This window comes from Dendrobium catenatum, unplaced genomic scaffold (assembly GCF_001605985.2).
Source record: "Dendrobium catenatum unplaced genomic scaffold, ASM160598v2 fragScaff_scaffold_390, whole genome shotgun sequence".
In the NCBI taxonomy this organism is placed as follows: Eukaryota; Viridiplantae; Streptophyta; class Magnoliopsida; order Asparagales; family Orchidaceae; genus Dendrobium; species Dendrobium catenatum.
This window is the reverse complement of record NW_021318852.1, coordinates 9387378-9406559: the sequence shown is the minus strand read 5'-3', so window position 1 is coordinate 9406559 and position 19182 is coordinate 9387378. Positions and strand designations below refer to the sequence as shown.

General features: G+C 35.2%; 1 protein-coding gene across 10 annotated transcripts in view; it reads right to left on the bottom strand.

The window, feature by feature from the left end:
* The window catches only part of LOC110116545 (neutral/alkaline invertase 3, chloroplastic), a 23600-nt gene extending 10769 nt beyond the window's left edge, over window positions 1-12831 (bottom strand). For 2 of the 10 annotated variants that reach the window (XR_003700459.1, XM_020850155.2), the window contains exons 1-2: window positions 12520-12827; window positions 10635-11482 (exon numbers count right to left, since the gene is read on the bottom strand). Coding sequence is in view for 9 of the 10 variants with exons in the window: in XM_020850155.2 (XP_020705814.1) it covers window positions 10635-11339 (705 nt within the window). In the remaining variant the exon portion in view is untranslated. Of the gene's footprint in view, window positions 1-10634; window positions 11486-11780; window positions 12132-12153; window positions 12237-12519 lie in introns of those variants that run through there. The other 8 variants (XM_028694106.1, XM_020850157.2, XM_020850156.2 and 5 more) reach the window with 8 other exon arrangements.
* Between the last annotated feature and the right edge of the window lie 6351 nt (window positions 12832-19182).

The following is a 19182-nucleotide window of genomic DNA, read 5'->3' as shown; positions in this document are numbered from 1 at the left end:
CACAAATATTTGAAAAGATGCGCAATGTCGCCAAATAAGTGTTTTTATAAAGTTCTTTCCTCTATCTTTTAATCTTCAAATTTAAATCAATCTAATGTTCAAATATATTTTGTATTGGAAATTGAATTTAATTAATATTCATTACATCACTTTTGCAATAATTTTTCTTATCTAATTGTCTTTAATATTTCATGACCTTGATATATTTTTCTTGTCTATGTTATATTTCTATAAGATGGTAGTGAGGCCTGCAATGCTTTATGGTGCCGAATGTTGGCCATTAAAAGAGAAGCATAATACTAAGTTAAGTGTGGCAGAGATGAGGATGCTCAGGTGGATGAGTGGCTTTACCCTTAGAGATAAGATACGAAATGAGAATATACGTGAAAAGGTTGGAGTAGCTCCAGTAGAAGATAAGATTAGAGAAAGTCGCCTTAGATGTTTTGGTCACATAAAACATCGGCCTTGTGATGACCCGGTTAGGAGAGTAGAGGTATTAGATTTGACTTATGTTAAGAAAGGTAGGGGTAGACCTAAAAAGACTTGGCTAGAAAATATTAGGAATGACCTTTCTTTATTAGATTTAAACGAGAATTTGACTTTTAATAGGACACAATGGAGAAAAAGGATTCATGTAGCCGACCCCACGTAGTGGGATAAAGGCTTGATGTTGTTGTTGTTGTTGTATAAGGGATAGCTTACTTTTATATTTTTATGACCTTTCTCCCCGGCACCAACATCAGCATGCTTTTATCAAATAAGAGGAGACTATTCACCCCATGAGTTTATGAATTCCATCAATTATGTTATGATTGGTTAATCATTATGTTGTGACATCTAATAATTTGCTACGTATTTGAGAGGCTCATTAATTAAGAAGCAATCATGGAGATGGTGATGTGTGTCACTAAGCTTATTTCAAGCTTGTGCGGCTTGAAGATAAGCTTAGGATCCTCACAACATGAAGAATAAATGGTGCAAATGAAGATTCCAAGAAGTTTAGTTTAGTGTTTATAGGTGTTTTTCATTGTACTTGATTGAGTTTGATTTAACTAAAAATTTAAGGATGATGAAAATGTTATTAAAACTTGATGATTTTGTTATAACAAAAAAAAATATGTCTTACTTATTATAAAATTGTTATTTTTACATAAAATCAGATGAAACATGTTTACTATAGCTAATTTAATTATACTTATGTTTCCAATTGTAGAGTTTGGGACTTATAGTTATTGATCTTAAGGTGTAATGAATTTGTGATATATTTCTTAATCTTTAGATTTATTTTTTAATTAATAAAAAAATTGCAACCAAAAATCATTTTTTGTATTTTATTGGGAGTCTTGCCCATCTATTTATATAGTAGGATTTTCTCTTTATCTTGGTAACTGCTACATATAAAAACTACCAATTGCATTAAAACTAATGAAGATATTCTATAATTTGTAAACAATTATTTCACTGGAAATATGAGAGAGATTTTTGCCTTTAAGGAAGTCCACGAATTGCTAACTTGTCCATAAATTATTGATGCAATCATAATTTCTATATTTTTATTTTCTAATATTGAACATTAGTATTATTTAGTTTTTATATTTTTTTAGATATCCAATGATGGAAGGCATCCAATGATCATGGTAGGTTGTGCTTGGGCTTTGGTAGACCTTTAGTATGCTAGCTTGATTGGTCCTTTGGGCTGCTACTAGTTCTCGGGTTGGCTCATGGTTCTCGGTTTGAGCTTATGTTGATGTTGGGAGGTGGTGGTTTATTTTAGTTGAGCTTTTCTCTCTAAAATGCTAGCTCATTAATGTTGAGCTGAAGTTTAGTTCATTTATTGGGAGATTTATTAAACTACCTAGCTCATTAATCTAAAAAGGTATGCTCTTAAGTCTTGGATTCATTTTGGAGTGGTCTTGCCTCTTCTTCTCCCCTTGTCTATTTGTTTTCTTGTGCTGGCTATTTTCCCGTGCCTTGTCCCTTAGGTTCTCGTGGCTGGCTGTTGGTTTCCTGTGCTGGGTGGTTTTCCCGTGGCTTTTCCCCTTTGGTTCTTGCAGCTGGCTGCTTGGTTCTGCGGCTGGCTGCTCGGTTCCGTGGCTTTTCTGCTCGGTTCCCGTGAGCTTCCTTCTCTGTTTTGCTGTACCGTTTGGGGACTGAGGTTATGTGGTTGTTGGCATTTCATTTCCCTAAATCTAATTGGTTTAGTTGGAGGTGCTATGGCTGTTTGGTTCCCCTCTCTTGCTTATATAGAGAAGATGATTTTTGAGGGGAAAGGTTGTTGAAAATTGTTGAGCATTGTCTCTTTAAAAACCTGAGGGTTTTCTTCTTCTTGGAAAAGCTTGAGAGCTTTGTCCACTTCTTCTTCTCCTCTATCTCGTCTGGACTTCTTAGCTCTTTCTTCTCTACGCAAGTTCCACTCCATTTATATCCTTCTTCTTGAGCTTTGGAGGTGTTTGTTGGCTGATTTGGGAGCATTTGCTGGAGGAGTTTGGTTGGACGTTTGGACCTTCTTGCTGTGGTGGACCATCGGTTTGCTAGCCCTAAGCACATACTTTACTTAGCCTACATTTCGATGCATGTGAGGAAACCGTTCTGTCGGTAGTTCTGAGGATAACGTCATTTTATATTTCTTTTGTTTTGTTTCTTTTGATCTCTCTCTCGTTTTTTCCGTCGGTTTTTGATGTTATAGATGATTGCTACTATTTGAATCGAGTTTGGTTATAGTTTTACCCATTGTTCTCCTTGTTTGGCTTTTCTAACTAGTGTGCTTGCATCAATTATGGACCGCCAACTTTGTAATCCCACAAATTATCAAGTAGGCCTTCAAAATCACCTGCACTCTTGCTCAAGTAGTAAAGTAAATATTGGTCATTGCTTTATCTTCGTGCTACATCAATTTTGATATCATGAAGAGAGAAAAAAAGGATTTTAATTTTATGTGCAACAACAGTATTCAAAGTTATTCTCGGTAACTTCTACATATGAAAACTATTAATTATATTGGAATTGACAAAGATATCATCCAATTTGCACAAATTTATTTCCTTAAGAAGATAAAAGATATTTCTACCCCTTAAAGAGGTCCATGAATTGCCAACTTATTCATACCAATGGACTGCCAACTTTGAAATCCCACAAATACCAAGTTGGCCTCTAAAACTAGTAGCAATTATTCTATTACTTGTGCTTCAAATTTCATGATTTTTTAAAGTGTACTATATTTTTAAGATATTTTTTAAATGACCAATGAACCATAAAATTAATGAAATATTATATTTTTAGCAGACTTTTATGATTTTTTATTGGTCTGAAGTCATTCTTTTTTACTGAAATTTTTACAACAGCTTCTTAATCCATCAAAGTTTCTTCATAAAATTTTAAACTTTTTTAGGTCATTTGATATAATAAAAAAATTATTGCAAGTGTCATGTTACACGATTTTGTTGGAAGATAATGAATCCCCATAAAGACATTCACTAGTACATGTTAGCCATGCTGTTACATAGCTACTCTTTACTGTTTTAATAACGACTTAACATCCCCCATTAAGCAGTTAATAGGTCCCCACAAGTGTGATTTTGCATAGTAATGACTAGTTTTTGTAGTCGTTAAGAGGTAATATTTTACCCTTTTTTTGTGGACTGGTGAAGGGGATTTTTCTTTTTGAAAGCTCCTTTAAGCATATATGGTGAGGTGCAATAAGCAATCATATAATATAAAGAATGAGTGATAAGGACATCCGACCTTGGAGGGTCTACCAGAGGCATGGCCGTCAAATCTACGGCCACGATTGCGTCGCTTTACTTGTGATCGTCATTGTATTAGCTTATTTTGTGTTATGAGTTATTATTGCATTTTCTATTATACCCTCATTTGAGGGCCTATTCATGTGTAAGCCCTAGGGGCAAGTTGGTCTTTTATTTTTCTTTCATTGTAATGAGGCTATTTAAAGGCTACCTCCTTCTCCTTGGAGGCTAATGAATGATATTATGAAACTTTTCCTACATTGTGACTTGGAGAGCTTTGAGAGAGAGCTTTGGTGAAAATCCTAGGTGAGGGAGGCGGATCAGCCACCAGCCGCAGGAAGCATCCGAGCTCGTGGTTATTTTCTATTATCTAACTCCCCTCTCCTTTCCTCCATAGCCGTCGGCCAAGAGCCCACCTCCCTCCTCCATTAACCGCCGGCCATTCCACCAATCTCCACCTCTCGGCCAAAACCCCCACCACCTCTACAATCCTAGCCGACCACCCTTCCTCCACCCCAAACCGCTAGCTCCTAGAGTCCTCCCCCTCCACTTAGCCGCCACTCCCAAACCCTAACCCTAACCCTAGCAATTGGTTTCATCCCCCAAATCCCTTGCCTCCCAAATTCAAATTCCTAGTTAATACTTTCCAATTAATAAACATCTTAAATAAGGAAAGTTTTCGAAATTCAAATTCAAATTATTTGAATTTGAACTTTCCTAAAATAAGTTGACTTATTTTAGAGATTTACCTCTAAACCCTTTCCTTAATTAATGTCTTATGTTTGGAAAGAATTTCAAATCCCCAATTAGTTCCCCCCTTGCATGGTCAGCCCCTCCCTCTCTCTCCAATTCAAATAACCCACATTAATGCTCTCCCCATTAATTCCTCAATCAAATCCAATCAAGGGCTGCCGCCCCCTCTCCCTCTCTCACCCTTTCTCAATTACTTCCTATGCCCATTAATGCTCCATAAATCAATCAATCAATGCTCAATTGCTTTCCTCCTTTAAGGCTGAAATTAAATTCAGATTTCTAAATTTGTTTCCTTCCCCTATTCAAATTCAAATTTCCCTGGAATTAAAATTCTCCTCTCCTCCTCCCTTTGGTCGGCCACTACCTCATCCCCTCCCACTTAAACTAATCAACCAAACCCTGAATTTTTCCCTTGCTAAAGTGCTGTCCAGAATTTCGGGGCCTTTGAAACTGCTGTCCAGAATTTTTCAAAGCCGATATCTGCTGTCCAGAAGGTCAAAGCTGCTGTCCCGAAATTTCAGCAAACTACTATTGTTGTCCCGCTATCCAGAAAGTATCCGGATGCTATCCAGAAGCTCCAGTATTTTGCTATTAATCATTCCTACAGCTTGACGAAGGTAAACTTTCTTCCAAGTCTCATATCTTCAAAGTTATCTTTAATTGTGGCTTTGATTGACTCGTAAAGATCATATTAACTCTCTCCGCTAAGCCTAGTAATTTAGAGTGAGTGAGGGATTCCTCATAGTAAATAATCTCATTGTTAACGTAGGGATTTCTTGTTGAAAATCTTCATAAATGCTACATTTGAATAATTGATTATTTTGTGATCTTAACTTCTAGTTGTGTGACTTGACCTAAGCTCATTTTACCCCTCTCTCATTTTCTTTTGTTGTTTAAATCGCTACAAGCTAATATTTAATATTGCTCTCGTCTAAAAGCGTGCAACTACTTATTTAACATTGCCTAAGCATTTAAATTCTGCATCAATGAGAAAATGTTTCTAATGGTTAGATCACTTAGAAGAGTTTTTTTTTTTTTTAGATCACTTAGAAGAGTAATAAATTGTTCATCAAAGCAATCACCTTGAAGTTTTTGGTGATCTCTCTTTCTCAATCTCTTGTAGTTTGTTTACTTATCATTTTCATTTGCATATCTCTCAATCTATCTATTAGAGAGATTGTGCATTTTGATTTGTTTTGTTTTAGCATTATATGCCACCAAAATCTTGGAAGTTTTTGTCAAGGTGATGCAATCAAGATTTCCTACTTTATGTTTTCTCTAGTGTTTCTAGCTATATTTCTCCTGTGACTTCTCGTTTTCCCTGCTGATTGTTGAATTTCCCTGTTGTTGGCTGAAATTCCCTATTGTAACTAAATTTCCCTATTGTCTTTCCCCTTTTATGTTGTCTTCTTGTATTTTTACTATTGTTTGGTCTTCCTTAAATGATTGTTTGGTCTTCCCATGATAGTTGTTTGGTCTTCCCTATGTTGAACTTCAATTTTTTCTGCTGACTCTTCATTTCCCTAGCTACCCTTTCGGTTTCCTTGTTATCTTTATTGTTGGCTGCTCAGTTTCCTCATTTGCTGAAACCTATGCTAGATGCTTTATTTCCTAATTAATTAGATTGATATGGAAGAGTTTGGTGACAGTTTTGGAAGGCTTCTATTGGCTATTTGGGTGAAAATTTTAAGGAGCATTTAGTATCATTCCCCTTCTTTTTCTATATAAGATTGCTGATTTTCTTTGTGAAAGAGAGAGATATGTAATGAATATTTAGAACGTGAAACCCGCAGGTTTGTTATAGCTTGCGAGCTATCCTCTTATACCTTCCTTCTTATATTTCGTCTCAGAATTCTATCTATTCTTCTCTCCACAATTTACATTCCACGGTTCCACCTGTATCTTTCTTCTCTAAACTTTGATTAGTTGTAAGTTGTGTTGTTTCCAGAGTTTTATTACAAGTTATAAGTTGTGTTTTTTTTACAAGTTGAAAGTGTTGTATCTTGTAAGTTGTAAGGTGTTGTTGTGTTCTAAGGTTGTGTTTATTTTGTGAGTTATATGTGTTGTTCATTCTATTATAAGTGGTATTCTGTTATGTTTTATTGTTGTGTTTGTTTAAGTTATTTTGAAAGGAAGATGTTTTCTTTTGCATACCTAGTGTTCTCCTACTTGTTTTAGGAATCCTAGGTTGCATCACAAGGTATTTCTCTTGCAACAGAGTTTTTGGGTTTGTTTTGCCCACTAGGATAGGTGCTTGCAACTGTGCTTATGTAGGAGAGTATATTTGGTGTATTGGCTACTTTGCCATTAGGGAGTGCTTCTTTTCCTTAAGGAGAGAGTATAGAGGAATCCTAAGAGAGCATGTGCTTGGATGTTGATGGCCGGTTGAGTGTTGAAGTACATAAAAATACGTGTATCTATATCTCTATAGTATGATTTACTTATTGCACATTTTCTTGTATATGCATGTAAGATATTTGAATGGCTATGTGCTCATAGTACAATGTAGTAGAGTAACATTCATATAGTGCTTTAAATAGTCATATTCACACTTTTGGCATTGTCAATACCATCACCATCATACATTGTATAAATGCTTGCATCTTGTGTTGCTTGTTGTTTAATGTGCTTGAATGAGCACAGCTTGAATAGCTAAGTTTACCTATTATCATGGTGGTCACCAATCACATTTCTCACAAATATAGTTCAATTTATCCAAACACCTCTAAAAACATATGTATGATTGCATTTGTAGGTTGCATTTCTTATTTACAAGATTATGTATATTAGTATAGAGTATTGAAACCATCATTATTGTGGTTAGTGTTTGATCACTCTCAAATTAGCGTGATATATCTTGCACAACAAGATTAGGTTGCCTTATGTGACTCTTTACCTTTTTGTTGTCCATATTATGTGGGATTGAATTGGAAGAATTTCAAAATAAACTTTTAAGTATTGGCTGTACGTCCAATTCACCCCTCATGAGTTCTATGCGATTGTCCAAGCCCTAAAATTCTGGAGACATTATTTTATTCAAAGGGAATTTGTGTTAAACACTGATAACAAAGCACTATGATATTTAGGGTCTCAAAAAAATTTAAATCGAAGGCATGCTAAGTGGACATCTTTCTTGCAAGAATACACATTTCATCTTAAATACAAAACTTGAGTTTGAATAAAGTCACATATGCCTTAAGTAGAGGAGCCCACTTATTGGTAACTCTTCACCAGAATCTCTCTGTGTGATAAACTCATCCAAGAACTTCATAGTGGAGGATTAGGAGAACATTTTGGTCAAAAAAAAAACTATAGTCTTAGTTGAAGAATGATATTACTAGCCCCACATGCGAAAACATATATCCAAGTTTGTAAGAAATTGTAAAACATGTCAATCATTCAAAGGATACTCTTTTTATATACTCCTCTCCCAATTCCAAACAAACCCTGAGAAGATATCACCTAGGACTTCATCTTAGGATTACCTATAATAGCCCAAAAATTTGATTTTGTGCTCGTTGTCGTTGACTGATTTAGTAAAATATCTCATTTCAATCCTTGTAAGAAAACCTCTAATGCATCTCATGTTGATGAATTATTTTTTAGGGAAATTGTGCGACTGCATGGCATACCTTGAACTTTTACTTCTTATAGGGATACTCTTTTTAAGTCATTTTTTGGGAATACTTTGATCAAAATTAGGAACTACTCTCTAATTCAGTAGTGCATATCATCCACAAACTGATGGACAAACTGAAGAAGTAAACAGAAGTTTGAGAAATTTGCTTAGATGTATTGTCGGCGAAAGACTTTCCCAATGGGATTTGATTTTACCCCAAACCGAATTTATTTATAATAATTCCATCAACTAATCTATCGACAAAAATCCATTTGAAATTATTTAACCAACCTATTCCCCACATCTTGGGCCGAACTTCATTACTTATGCCTGGTCAAATCAATGTTGACGCTACTGAAATTGTTGAGCACATTCAATCGGTCCAACAATAGGTCTCAGAAAAACTTCGTATGGCAAATGCCAAATACAAGATAGCGGCCGACAAGCACCGGAGAGAATGTTATTTTCAAGAAGGAGACATAGTAATAGCTTACTTTCGACAACAGCACTTTCCCATTTGCACAATTGGCAAATTAAGCTTAAAGAAATTTGGTACTTTCTGAATCCTTTGAAGATTAGGGACAAATACTTATCTATTAGATCTTCCATATTCTGTAGGAACTTATCCTGTGTTTAATGTTGTCAATCTTACTACATATGATGGAGAGCCGACTGATTTTGTGGACATAGAGACTTTGCCCCTTCCTGCTCCAGTTCAAACCAATGATGATCTTATCGATGATGTTTTGGATATTCGTACTACTCAGATAAGACATGGGGTGCACTGCCGATTTTTGGTTAAATAGTGGACGTCCTCTGACTGACTATTCTTGGATTGAAGCTAAGTTATAGCTTAATCGTCTTGATATCTACCAGCATATTACTGAGACATTTTCATTAGGAGATGGGATTCTTCCACCATGGGAGAATTTATGTAGTCAAGAATTTACATTTTATGTATTTTTATTTTTATTCTATTATTGGACGATATGTATTTTATTTTTGTATTACCCTATGATGGAAAACAACCAATAATCATTATGGGTTCGATGCTCTCGGATTGGTTTACACCATTGTCCTTCCACTTGTGTTGATCTTGCTTCCTTGCTCCTTGGTGGCTGGTTGGGTATTTAAATAATGGTTGTTGTTTTTTTTTTTTTTCCTTATTGGGCTTGGTCCATTTCTCCCCTTAGGTTGTGGCTGCTCGGATTCTTCCCCTTGTTGTCTTTTAGGTTTCTCTATTGGCTGTTAGGTTTCCCGGCTAGTTGTTCGGTTTCCATGCTGGTTGTTTAGTTTCCATTACTGGCTGTTCGGTTTTCCCTTGCTGATTTCAGTACAAGATGCTTTGGCTTCTCCTTTAATAAGCTGATTTAGATGGTTCTTATTAGTTGTATTGAAGGCACATTTATGTGAACAAATAAAAGCTCTTTTCCCCTCCTCTTATATATAGTGGATGATTCCCTATTGGGGGGAGTTTTTTTGGAGAAAAAAATTAAACATGAGGGATTCTTCTTTGCTTGCAAGCTGTCTTCTCCCCAAACCTATTACTTCATCCCGGTCTTCTTTCAACTTCTTCCCTCCACGGTTTCCCTTCCACGTGTATATTTCTTCTCTAAACTTTGTGAGTTGTGAGACAGTGTTGTTACCCTGTTCTATTAGTAGTTGCCAGAGGAGTGCCGACTTGTGTTGGATCAAAATTTCAATGGTGGAATACGGGTTAGATCTTTCCTTTGAGCACCTTTCCCAAAATGTTGTTAGTTACATGTGAGGTAACCAATCGTGGTTGTTCTGAGGGTTATTATAGTTTATGCGTTTTTGTAATTTTCTTTCTTACACGATTCCTAATCATTTTCTCACGTTTGTTTACTACTAAGTCTCTTTTTGTTGGTGTTTGTTTATGTGTTATTGAAAGGAAGTTTCTTAATTTACATGCATAGAGTTCTCCTAAAAGGTTTAAGATCCTAGGTTGCATCAATATGATACACACTAAATAAGGGTCTCAATAAATGGCTCGGGCCAACAACAAAACCTAATCTGACCCAAAAAATATTGGTTCAATTTGACTCATTTAATAAATGGGTGAAGTTCGGGTCAAGAATTCTAAACCGTTTAATTAGTTTTCTTTAAATTATTTTGCTTGTTGGTACATTCTTCTTACTCTTGATCAATTAATCTAAACTCTATAATTAACATGTTATAACTTTTTTAAGATCAAAATGGGTTATCGGGTCAGATTCGGGTCATCTAAGTTGTCGGTGGGTAATGTTTGGGTCCACTTTTTTATCCATTTATCAAACAATTTGGTTTAGGTCAACTAGGTTAAGATTGGGTCAATTTCGGGTTAGAACTAAACCTGACTTGTTAACCCATTTTGACACCCCTAACACTAAGTAGTAAAGTAGCATGTAGAGTATAAATCATTTCCTCTAATTGGTCTTCCACAAGGAACACAACAATCTGTAGAATAACGTATGAATATTTTAAATAACTATATACACAGTGAAATAACATCATCTTACTTGTAATTGAAGTGTGTGGAGGATGAAGTTGCGAACAATGTCATACTCTCCCTTCAACAGAAATGCAATGCCCGAAGGAACGAAGTCACGTATGAAGACCTGATCATAATTTAGAGCACTGACATCAGTAAGGACCTTTGCTGCAATAGTTCCAACAGGAGTCCCACAGTAATGCACAACAGATTCTTGTAGAAGATGCAAGGCTTCATCCTCAATGGATGACCCTTTCCTTTTCGGTGGTGCAAATTTAACTGCTCCAGTAGATGCAGATTTATCATCATTTAAGATGATTTCTTCATTATCATGTCTCACTTGTTTAATCTCCTCAATATCAAAAACCTTCTGAGCAGTAGCCTCAAATTGCCTTTTTGCACCAGAATGCCCTTTCAGCCAGGCACCATTACCATCCTCACTAGAAATTCCAGGGATACCATCAGTACGCTGACACTGGCATTTCAAAAACTGTGACCTGTTCCTGTCTGCCTTTCCCTGGAATGATTTTACTTGTGCCCCATTTATTAGCAACAAGTTGGGGTCAATCCCGGAATAAGACTGCAATTTCATGTAAAATGAGCACTTTCTCCGCTTGGACTTCAATTGTTTCAAGGGTGTAGTCAACTGTGTGCTGGCCAATACACAATAAGAGGAACCCGATAGAGGCCCAAAGAGCCCTTGCAGTGTGACATCTGATATTCCCATATTCATTAAAATTGAAGTTGCAAAAAGCTTTTTCAGTTCAGTTCTGGGAAACCCACACCAATAAGATCGTCAGTATATCAAATCCACAAGCCTAATCTGAAAAGTGCGGCAATGGAAAAACTGAAAGCAATCATTGAATGGGCGCGTCCCTGCTTATTTGAAGAATAATTAAAGTAACAATTAGCCCAAAAATAGTATTCTATGTGGGAATATGTAAAGCAGCGCAAAAGGAATTGTGGAATCAAAACATAAAACAAACAAACAATCAAAAAACCATATTTTGCACGAGTTGATTCAAAAATAATAACTTTAGATGAATTGGAAGAAGACTTTATAGAAAAAAAAACAAAGATTTAAGTGTTGTTTGAAAACAGGATTTATGCAGGATTTGAGAATGATTTGTCCTAAATCCTGCCAAACGAAATTTGAGCAGCCGGTAAATCTCACGGCGGAATAAATCCTCCCTTTCCCTCTTTTTGACGTAAATCCCGGATTTACTATGTCCTGGAGTTCGGCGGACTTAAGGGATTTGGCCGAAGAAGCAAGCCAAAGGAGAAAGACCTTCGCAGCGAGCAAGCTCCCTTCGCTACTTCCAATCAGCGAACCGTCGCTACTTCCAATAGGCGAACCGTCGCTGCTTCCGATTCGACGGGAAGGAACGTCGTCAAAGTAGGCGAAGAAGCGATTCGTTCAAAAGCCTTACCGCACGCGAAGTCGAACAGCAACGAAGAAATATAGAAGAGAAAAGTAAACCGTAGAAATTATTTAGGCTATCGAAAGAGAAGAAACGAAGAAATGAAAAAGAGAAAAAGTAAATTACTTAGGCTATCGAAAGAGAATAAGCAAATCGCAGCTTATCACTTGCTCGTGACATCCAACAGACGCAGCCTTAAAAGGGGAAAAAAATAGTTCTATATTTTTTTAAAGAATGTGGAGTGTATAAGCACAAATTTGATGGACGCGGATTTGATCCTAAAATCTTGAAAACAACTTTCAACATTTTTACCAACTAACCTAGCTGAAACTCACTGGCTTCAGAAACAAATCTAGAAAACATCCAATTAAAGGAACGTCCATCACAAATTCAATTTCGTAGCAAAATAAAGTGAAGAAAACCTATTCGACCAAGCGAGCAAAATCAGAAGACACTGCGATGTTTCTTCGCTCAATCAAGGGGATGACTCACCTGGAATCGGAAATTTGCAGCGATCATTCGAGCAGGCGATTCCAAGTCGAAAACTTAGGAGACAAAATCTCGCCGAGTTGTGTGGCAGCTGATTCCTGGCTCGCCTCTTGCTTTCATGGAAATACAATCCTGAGCTCTCTTGTTCTTATAAGTACACGCATCAACAATCCCAACCAACAGTAGAAAACGGAAAGCAGCAGAAATCCTTGTGATATCACGTCCACTTGTTCATCTCATAAGATATTGTCGATTCTTCCTTTGTAAGAAATTGGACGAGCTGATGAATGAGCATAGATCCATTAAACAATGTTAAATAAAAAATTTAGGGGGGAGGGACGGAGGGGAGGGGCGGGTTTATGTACATCATATCTAAATGTTTAACTAATTATCATTCTTATATTTTAACTATCTAAGCATAGGAACTTTTATTAAGTCACGACACCTAATATAACTCTACATCCAGATGTCAATAAAATGTCATCACGTGCTCTTACTTTTTACCGCGCGGCCCGACGACCCAACCCGGACCGGAAACCGGTATTGCTATGTTCGTGTATTGCTATGTATTGCTCGGTATTGCTTGACAATAACGAGAAATGCCGCTCTTCCAAGACAAATACCAAGCAATACCTACCAATACCGAGCAATACCTACCAAATCAGGGGTATTACTCGGTATTGCTCGGTATTGCTATGTATTGGTCTTGACATAATGGTATTTCTCGTTATCAAACAATACCGAGCAATATCTAGCAATACCCTGGTCTGCACAAATCATTTAATACATAGCAATACCATGTTCCAGTTCAGGCTGGGTCGTCGGGCCGCGCGGTAAGAGTAAGAGCACGTGGCGACATTTTATTGTCGCCCGGATGTAGAGCTACGTCAGGTGTCCAGACTGAATAAAAGTTCTAAGCGTAGACGTGTCAAATTGGGTTGACCGATCGGATTCGGGCTGACTCAAAATTGATCTGATATGAATCCATCAAATTAAACTCAACTCATTTAATAAACAAATCAAAAACATCAACCCAAATTCGGACCCGCTAACAACCCGAATGACAGAACCTAACTCTTTAATTCATTTTGGTTTAAAAAAATATAACTTATGAACTATAAAGTTTAGAATATTTAATATAAAATAAGAAGATTATACCCACAACTAAAAAATATATAAAAAAAATTACAAGTGCCTTTTAGGGTAAAAAGTAAGTTAGCATGTTAACCTGAATCTAACCTTTTTAATAAAAGTGGTTGGAGGACCGTATTCAAGGGACTATGATTAGAGGATCGCAGTCTGAAAATGGTGGCAGGAGAACCATAGCAAAGTGATCAAAAACCCAAAGTTGGGTGATGGTGTTCAAAAAAGGATCATATTCAAGCGATAATAGTCGGAAGTCTATAATAAAGAACGGATGGTTGAAGAATCGTAGTCAAACGATGGTAGTTGGGCATTCGTAGTCAGGTAACGATAGTCAATGGATCATAATTAGGCAATTGTGGTGGGAGGATCATGATAGGGCGATGGTGGTCAATGGATCATAGTTGGGTGACGGTGGATGAATAATCATTGTCAAACAACAATGGTCAGAAGATGGAGGTCGGACAACAGTAATCTGAAGATGAAGGTTGGACGATGATTGCCTAACAATGGCAAGCGAGCAATGGCCCCTAATGTAAATTTAAAATTTTTTAAATTCATTTTAATAAAAATTTTAACAAGAGTATTCTAATTTAAAATTTTTTCCTAATGTAAATAGATTGTTGGCATATGAGTAGATAGATATAAAAATTTTTATGGTGTATAGGAAAGCAAAGTTGGTCAACTACGGCACTTAGAGAGATGGAATTTAAGGAATAACCTTACAGGTGTTCAAATAGGACATCGAAAATATATCTTATCAGAATATGTTAATATACTTTGATGTATTTTTAATTCAAATGATTGATTAAAATTAGAAAAAAAATAAAAATAATTCAAGACATTTAACACAGAAATTAATATAGGTGACTGCTGAAAAATAATAATTAGTAGTGTTATTTTTTATTTGCAATTAAGACTTATTTTTAATTTTCATTGTTTTTCTTGTCATGCTGACCTAGTTTAAGGTAAAACTAGTCTAAGATAGAGTTGAACTAGCCTAGGTGTAGGTAACCCAACATATTCTAATTGAATCCAAAGCGAACCTATGGTTCAAATTGGCTTGACTCTACCGAATAATGCCCATGGATTCAATGCCCAATTGAACTAGTAGTCGGTACAAAAACATAAGAGACCCATGGATCCATTGAACTTAACTAGTTAGTTAGTTAACCCAACAATTGGCTAATTTGGCATTAAACAAGCCTAATTGAGCGTAGCTAACTCCTCCTCTATGTGGCTTATATTATGTCTTAGACCTATGGGGTCAGCCCAACTCTATCTTAGCTGATTTAGATTGATTCAGTCGATGTGTTTAAGTCCACTTAGTTGGCTAGGCACTAGGGTATTCAAAAAACTTGTATAACTGAATTAAGTCTTAGGCCTGATTGACCTTGCGCCCCCTAAACTCGACCTAGTGGCTTTCACAATCTCAACCATGTTGAATAGTAATAGCATTAACCCTAGAAACCTTCGCCTTTTGTGGCGTAAATTTGATGAGTTGATTTTGAGCTTCAATAAGCATTGCTCTCCTCTAAGTCTTCCCAACCATATAGAGTAATTCTAGTGAATTCCTAAAGCTACGAGGGAGCCTCCCCAACCTTTCCAAGCTCCCATCCCCACTATTGTGAGATACCAAAGCCAATTGAGGATGAGAAAATCTTTTTATGCAATTGATTTACTTTATTAGAGAGATTGCTCTTACTTCCACAATTTCCTTGAGCTTATGAAGACTATTATAGAGTTGATAGTTGCCCGTCATAGCCTATAGGGTTATAGAAAGCCATTGTAAATAGAGCTACTTTGGAGCCTTGGTTGATATATCAGTCAAGGGGAGCTCAAAGGGAAGCTCATGTGCTTAATTTTGCCTTAACATAGTAAACCTCACCCAAGCTACTGACAAGCTAGTTAAGCTATAGTTTAGATAACCTTCTTTATCTTTAAGTTGTCACTAAGCTTGACTTTTAACTATTACACACACCTCCTCAACACATTCTTTGTAACAACCATATAAAGTTCTCAATAAGCTTTCCATCAAGTACTTGGTTTGGTAACCATCGACTAGTCGAGTATCAAGTGAATTGGTTTGGTAACCATCGAAAAATAAATTTCAAAGGAACAATTATAATCTTATCCTATATTCCTAACAAAAAGTTGTAGATAAGGATCTCAAAATGAGTCAACGGGTCAGGTTCAAGCCTGACTCAAAAATAAAAAATATGAATCCTACCATAATTAATGGGTCAACGAGGTGGACCCGAATCCAACCCGATAACTCATTGTAAGTAAAAAATATATTTTTATTAACTTTTTAATTATAGATTTTAGGTTAATTGATTAAAAATAAGAAGACTATACTAACAAATAAAAGAATTTAAGGAAAAAGTATTTAATTAGTCATTTTTGGGTCAAAATCGGATTGACGGATTAACTCAAGCTGATCCATTTAATAAAGGGTCGGAATGCACGACCCAAATTTGACCCGTTTATTAAATCAGTTAGCCGAACTCGAATTTTTTGGGTTGGATTCGGATCGGATCATTTATTGACATCTCTAGTTGTAGATAGTCGCTCAACCCCTCATCTTAATCTAAGTGCTGAGATTCATCCAATGAAGGGGTATGTTTGATGTTCATGTTATCATTCCATTTATTTTTCACGTCACCTTATATTTTTTAAAATCATTTAGAACTTAAAGGAAATATTAAAAATTAATCTATTTATTGCTTAATAGGTCCATGTGAAATTCCTAAGATTTAAAATAATCATTATTCTTATATCTATTATTCTTAAATTCTTGAAATTAATTTAGTTGTTTGTAGGACCTTAGAGGCTTTTGACTTTAAACTTAAGCTTTATAGACCTTTGATAATACCTAATGATCATTGAAGGCTCTTATTTAAGGATTTTTTATTTTAAAATTTTATTTAAATTAAAAAAATGTTGTATAGTTATACCAAGGCCTACCCTATCTAAGCTTTTGGTGTTTGAATGCATTGAACACCCTTTGGTCTAATTAACCATAACACAAGTTATGGTTTTAATCTATTTTACCCATTAGGCCTTACATTATTACCAAATTGCCCCATTGACCCTATGTCTAGCCCATCTTAAACCATTTTAGATGGTTTTGTGACCCATTATAATTTATTTGGTTTAACCTCTGCTAAATCATAAGTTTTACTTGAGTTGATTTATTTTACCATAATCATTCTTAAAGTTACATTTACTGACCTTGACCATAATTCAATCTAGTTGGTGTTCGGTAATATGATAGTTTACTTAACTCTTTAGTTAAATTACTGGAGATTATCTTAGATGATACTGAGTTATTTAATGACTTCCCTAATAGACTTAGTAGTTATCTCCAAGTTTATTAGTAGCTTTATATTTAGTCTCTCAATAGTTGACCTTAAGTAAGATAGAGGAAAGATTTTAGATTAAGTCTATTTAATGGATCCCCATGCCCTTTAACATAGCCTACCCCAGTTAGATGTCAACCCTATTATATCCTAACTAATCTTAAATTGATGAGTGGTCTGCTATATACATAGTTTGTTGAATATAGTTAATTCAGTACTTGTGTTAGCTTTGTTGAACCTCTAAAGTGTTATGATATGACATTCAACCTTAAGATGGAGTGTCGACATTAGTGGACTCTAGACTTTAGAATGACATAGACGACCCTTAGTGGATATGACCTAGCCTAATGGTCTCTTGAATTCATAATTTGACCTAGGAATCTATGACCTTAGAGTAGTTTTGATTATATTCCTTTGATCACTTAAACACTTGTCTTAAAGTATTGGAATAGGATTTCCACTCACTCTATTGACACTTTATCACATATCATAATCCATCTCTGAAATGTGTTCCTCCATATCTCCATTAGTTATAACATTTTAGAGCATATATTATATGACCTAGAGATAACATGGTCCATCTTAATATGAGTTGTGCTCATTTCTCTTAGGTTATTTATAACCTTTAATGATGAAACCCATGAGTAAGAAAATATGTTAACAAGAAGTTCGAGTTATTAATAATTTGAATTCAAAACAAACTTTGGTTGATGAAACACCCACAAATAATACATAAATTGAACATCATATATAAACTGCATGGTCACCTATTCCAACTTAGCACACGATATATGTCATGGTATGCATATCATTAGGCATTCTAGAATTAGGGTATAATTAGAATTGCATTGATGTATTAATGGGTTGGAAATGTTCTTTGATTTATAAGTATATGCATTATGATAAAAGATATTTTTTTCATATATGTATTTATTATGTAGTGCCCTTAGAAGCACTTCTTGCTTTGCTTAGCACAGTGTTATGCCATTTTACTTTTTACATAAAATTTAAAGGAAACTTATGTGAATGTAGTTTAGTTGACATTTTTCATATTTTCAATTTTCTTAAATATATTTTAGTCAATAAAAACTTTGTAATTATGTAGAATGATTTAAACAGAAGAGTCGTATATATCTACAAAACATAAAGTACAATATTGAAGACCCCACATATCACTTCAACTATGTTTATAACATATGAATGGATTGCATACTGTATAGCCCAATTATATTTATTTATTTTTTCTATGGTGTATTATAGAACTCATATATATTTAAATATTACACGTTTATTCATTTATGCAATTTTCTATGTTTGTTTGGTTTGTGAGGCTTAATAATTGCATGTTTTTTCTTTGATTTTTTATATTGTACTATGATTAGCCTAAAATCATTTTCATTAGATTATCAGGATGGAATCATTTTATCATGATGGAATCATTTTATCAGGATGGAATCATTTTACCCTAAACCCTTACATGTTTTGCAGCCAGAATTTGTGGTTTATTATATTTCAAGGAAAAAAAAAAGGTTAAAAAAGATAGAACTTTTTTTTTCCTTTTATCATGATCTGTAGCTAAATAATTGTTCTCTCATTTAAAAAATTGAAAATTATGTGCTCCATCAATTTTCTTGCTCTTCTTCTCAAGAGTTCATGAATTTATTATTACTGAATTTTCAAACTTAACTCACTTATTATATGACTATTATTTGCCTTAAACAAATTATAAATGTCTCTATTTGAAATTGTATTGATATCTAGTTGGATGGGTAATGTAACAACCCAAAGTTTAAAATGAACTTATTTTAAAAAACATAAAAAATTATGGGTTCGGTGCTACGACACTATGCTTGGAGGCGCTATGGTTGCAGCACTGGAATTTGACGCGGTAATGCCGATGCTCTTTGTTGTATAGTAACTAATAATGAGCATGAGATATTGGGTATGTTGGACCACCGTGGCACTAGGCACTAAAAATGTTTATATATATATCCAAGTGAGGGAGAAGAGGAGAGAGCTAGATAGCTGTCTAGGGATTTTCCGTCTGTTGATTCTTACTCGTGCTTTTTGATGATTAGCAATCAAGTGTCTACTTCTTACTAATCATATAATGTTTGAATTAAATCTTAGCATCTCTTTGTGGTCTATTTTTTGAGTTGTA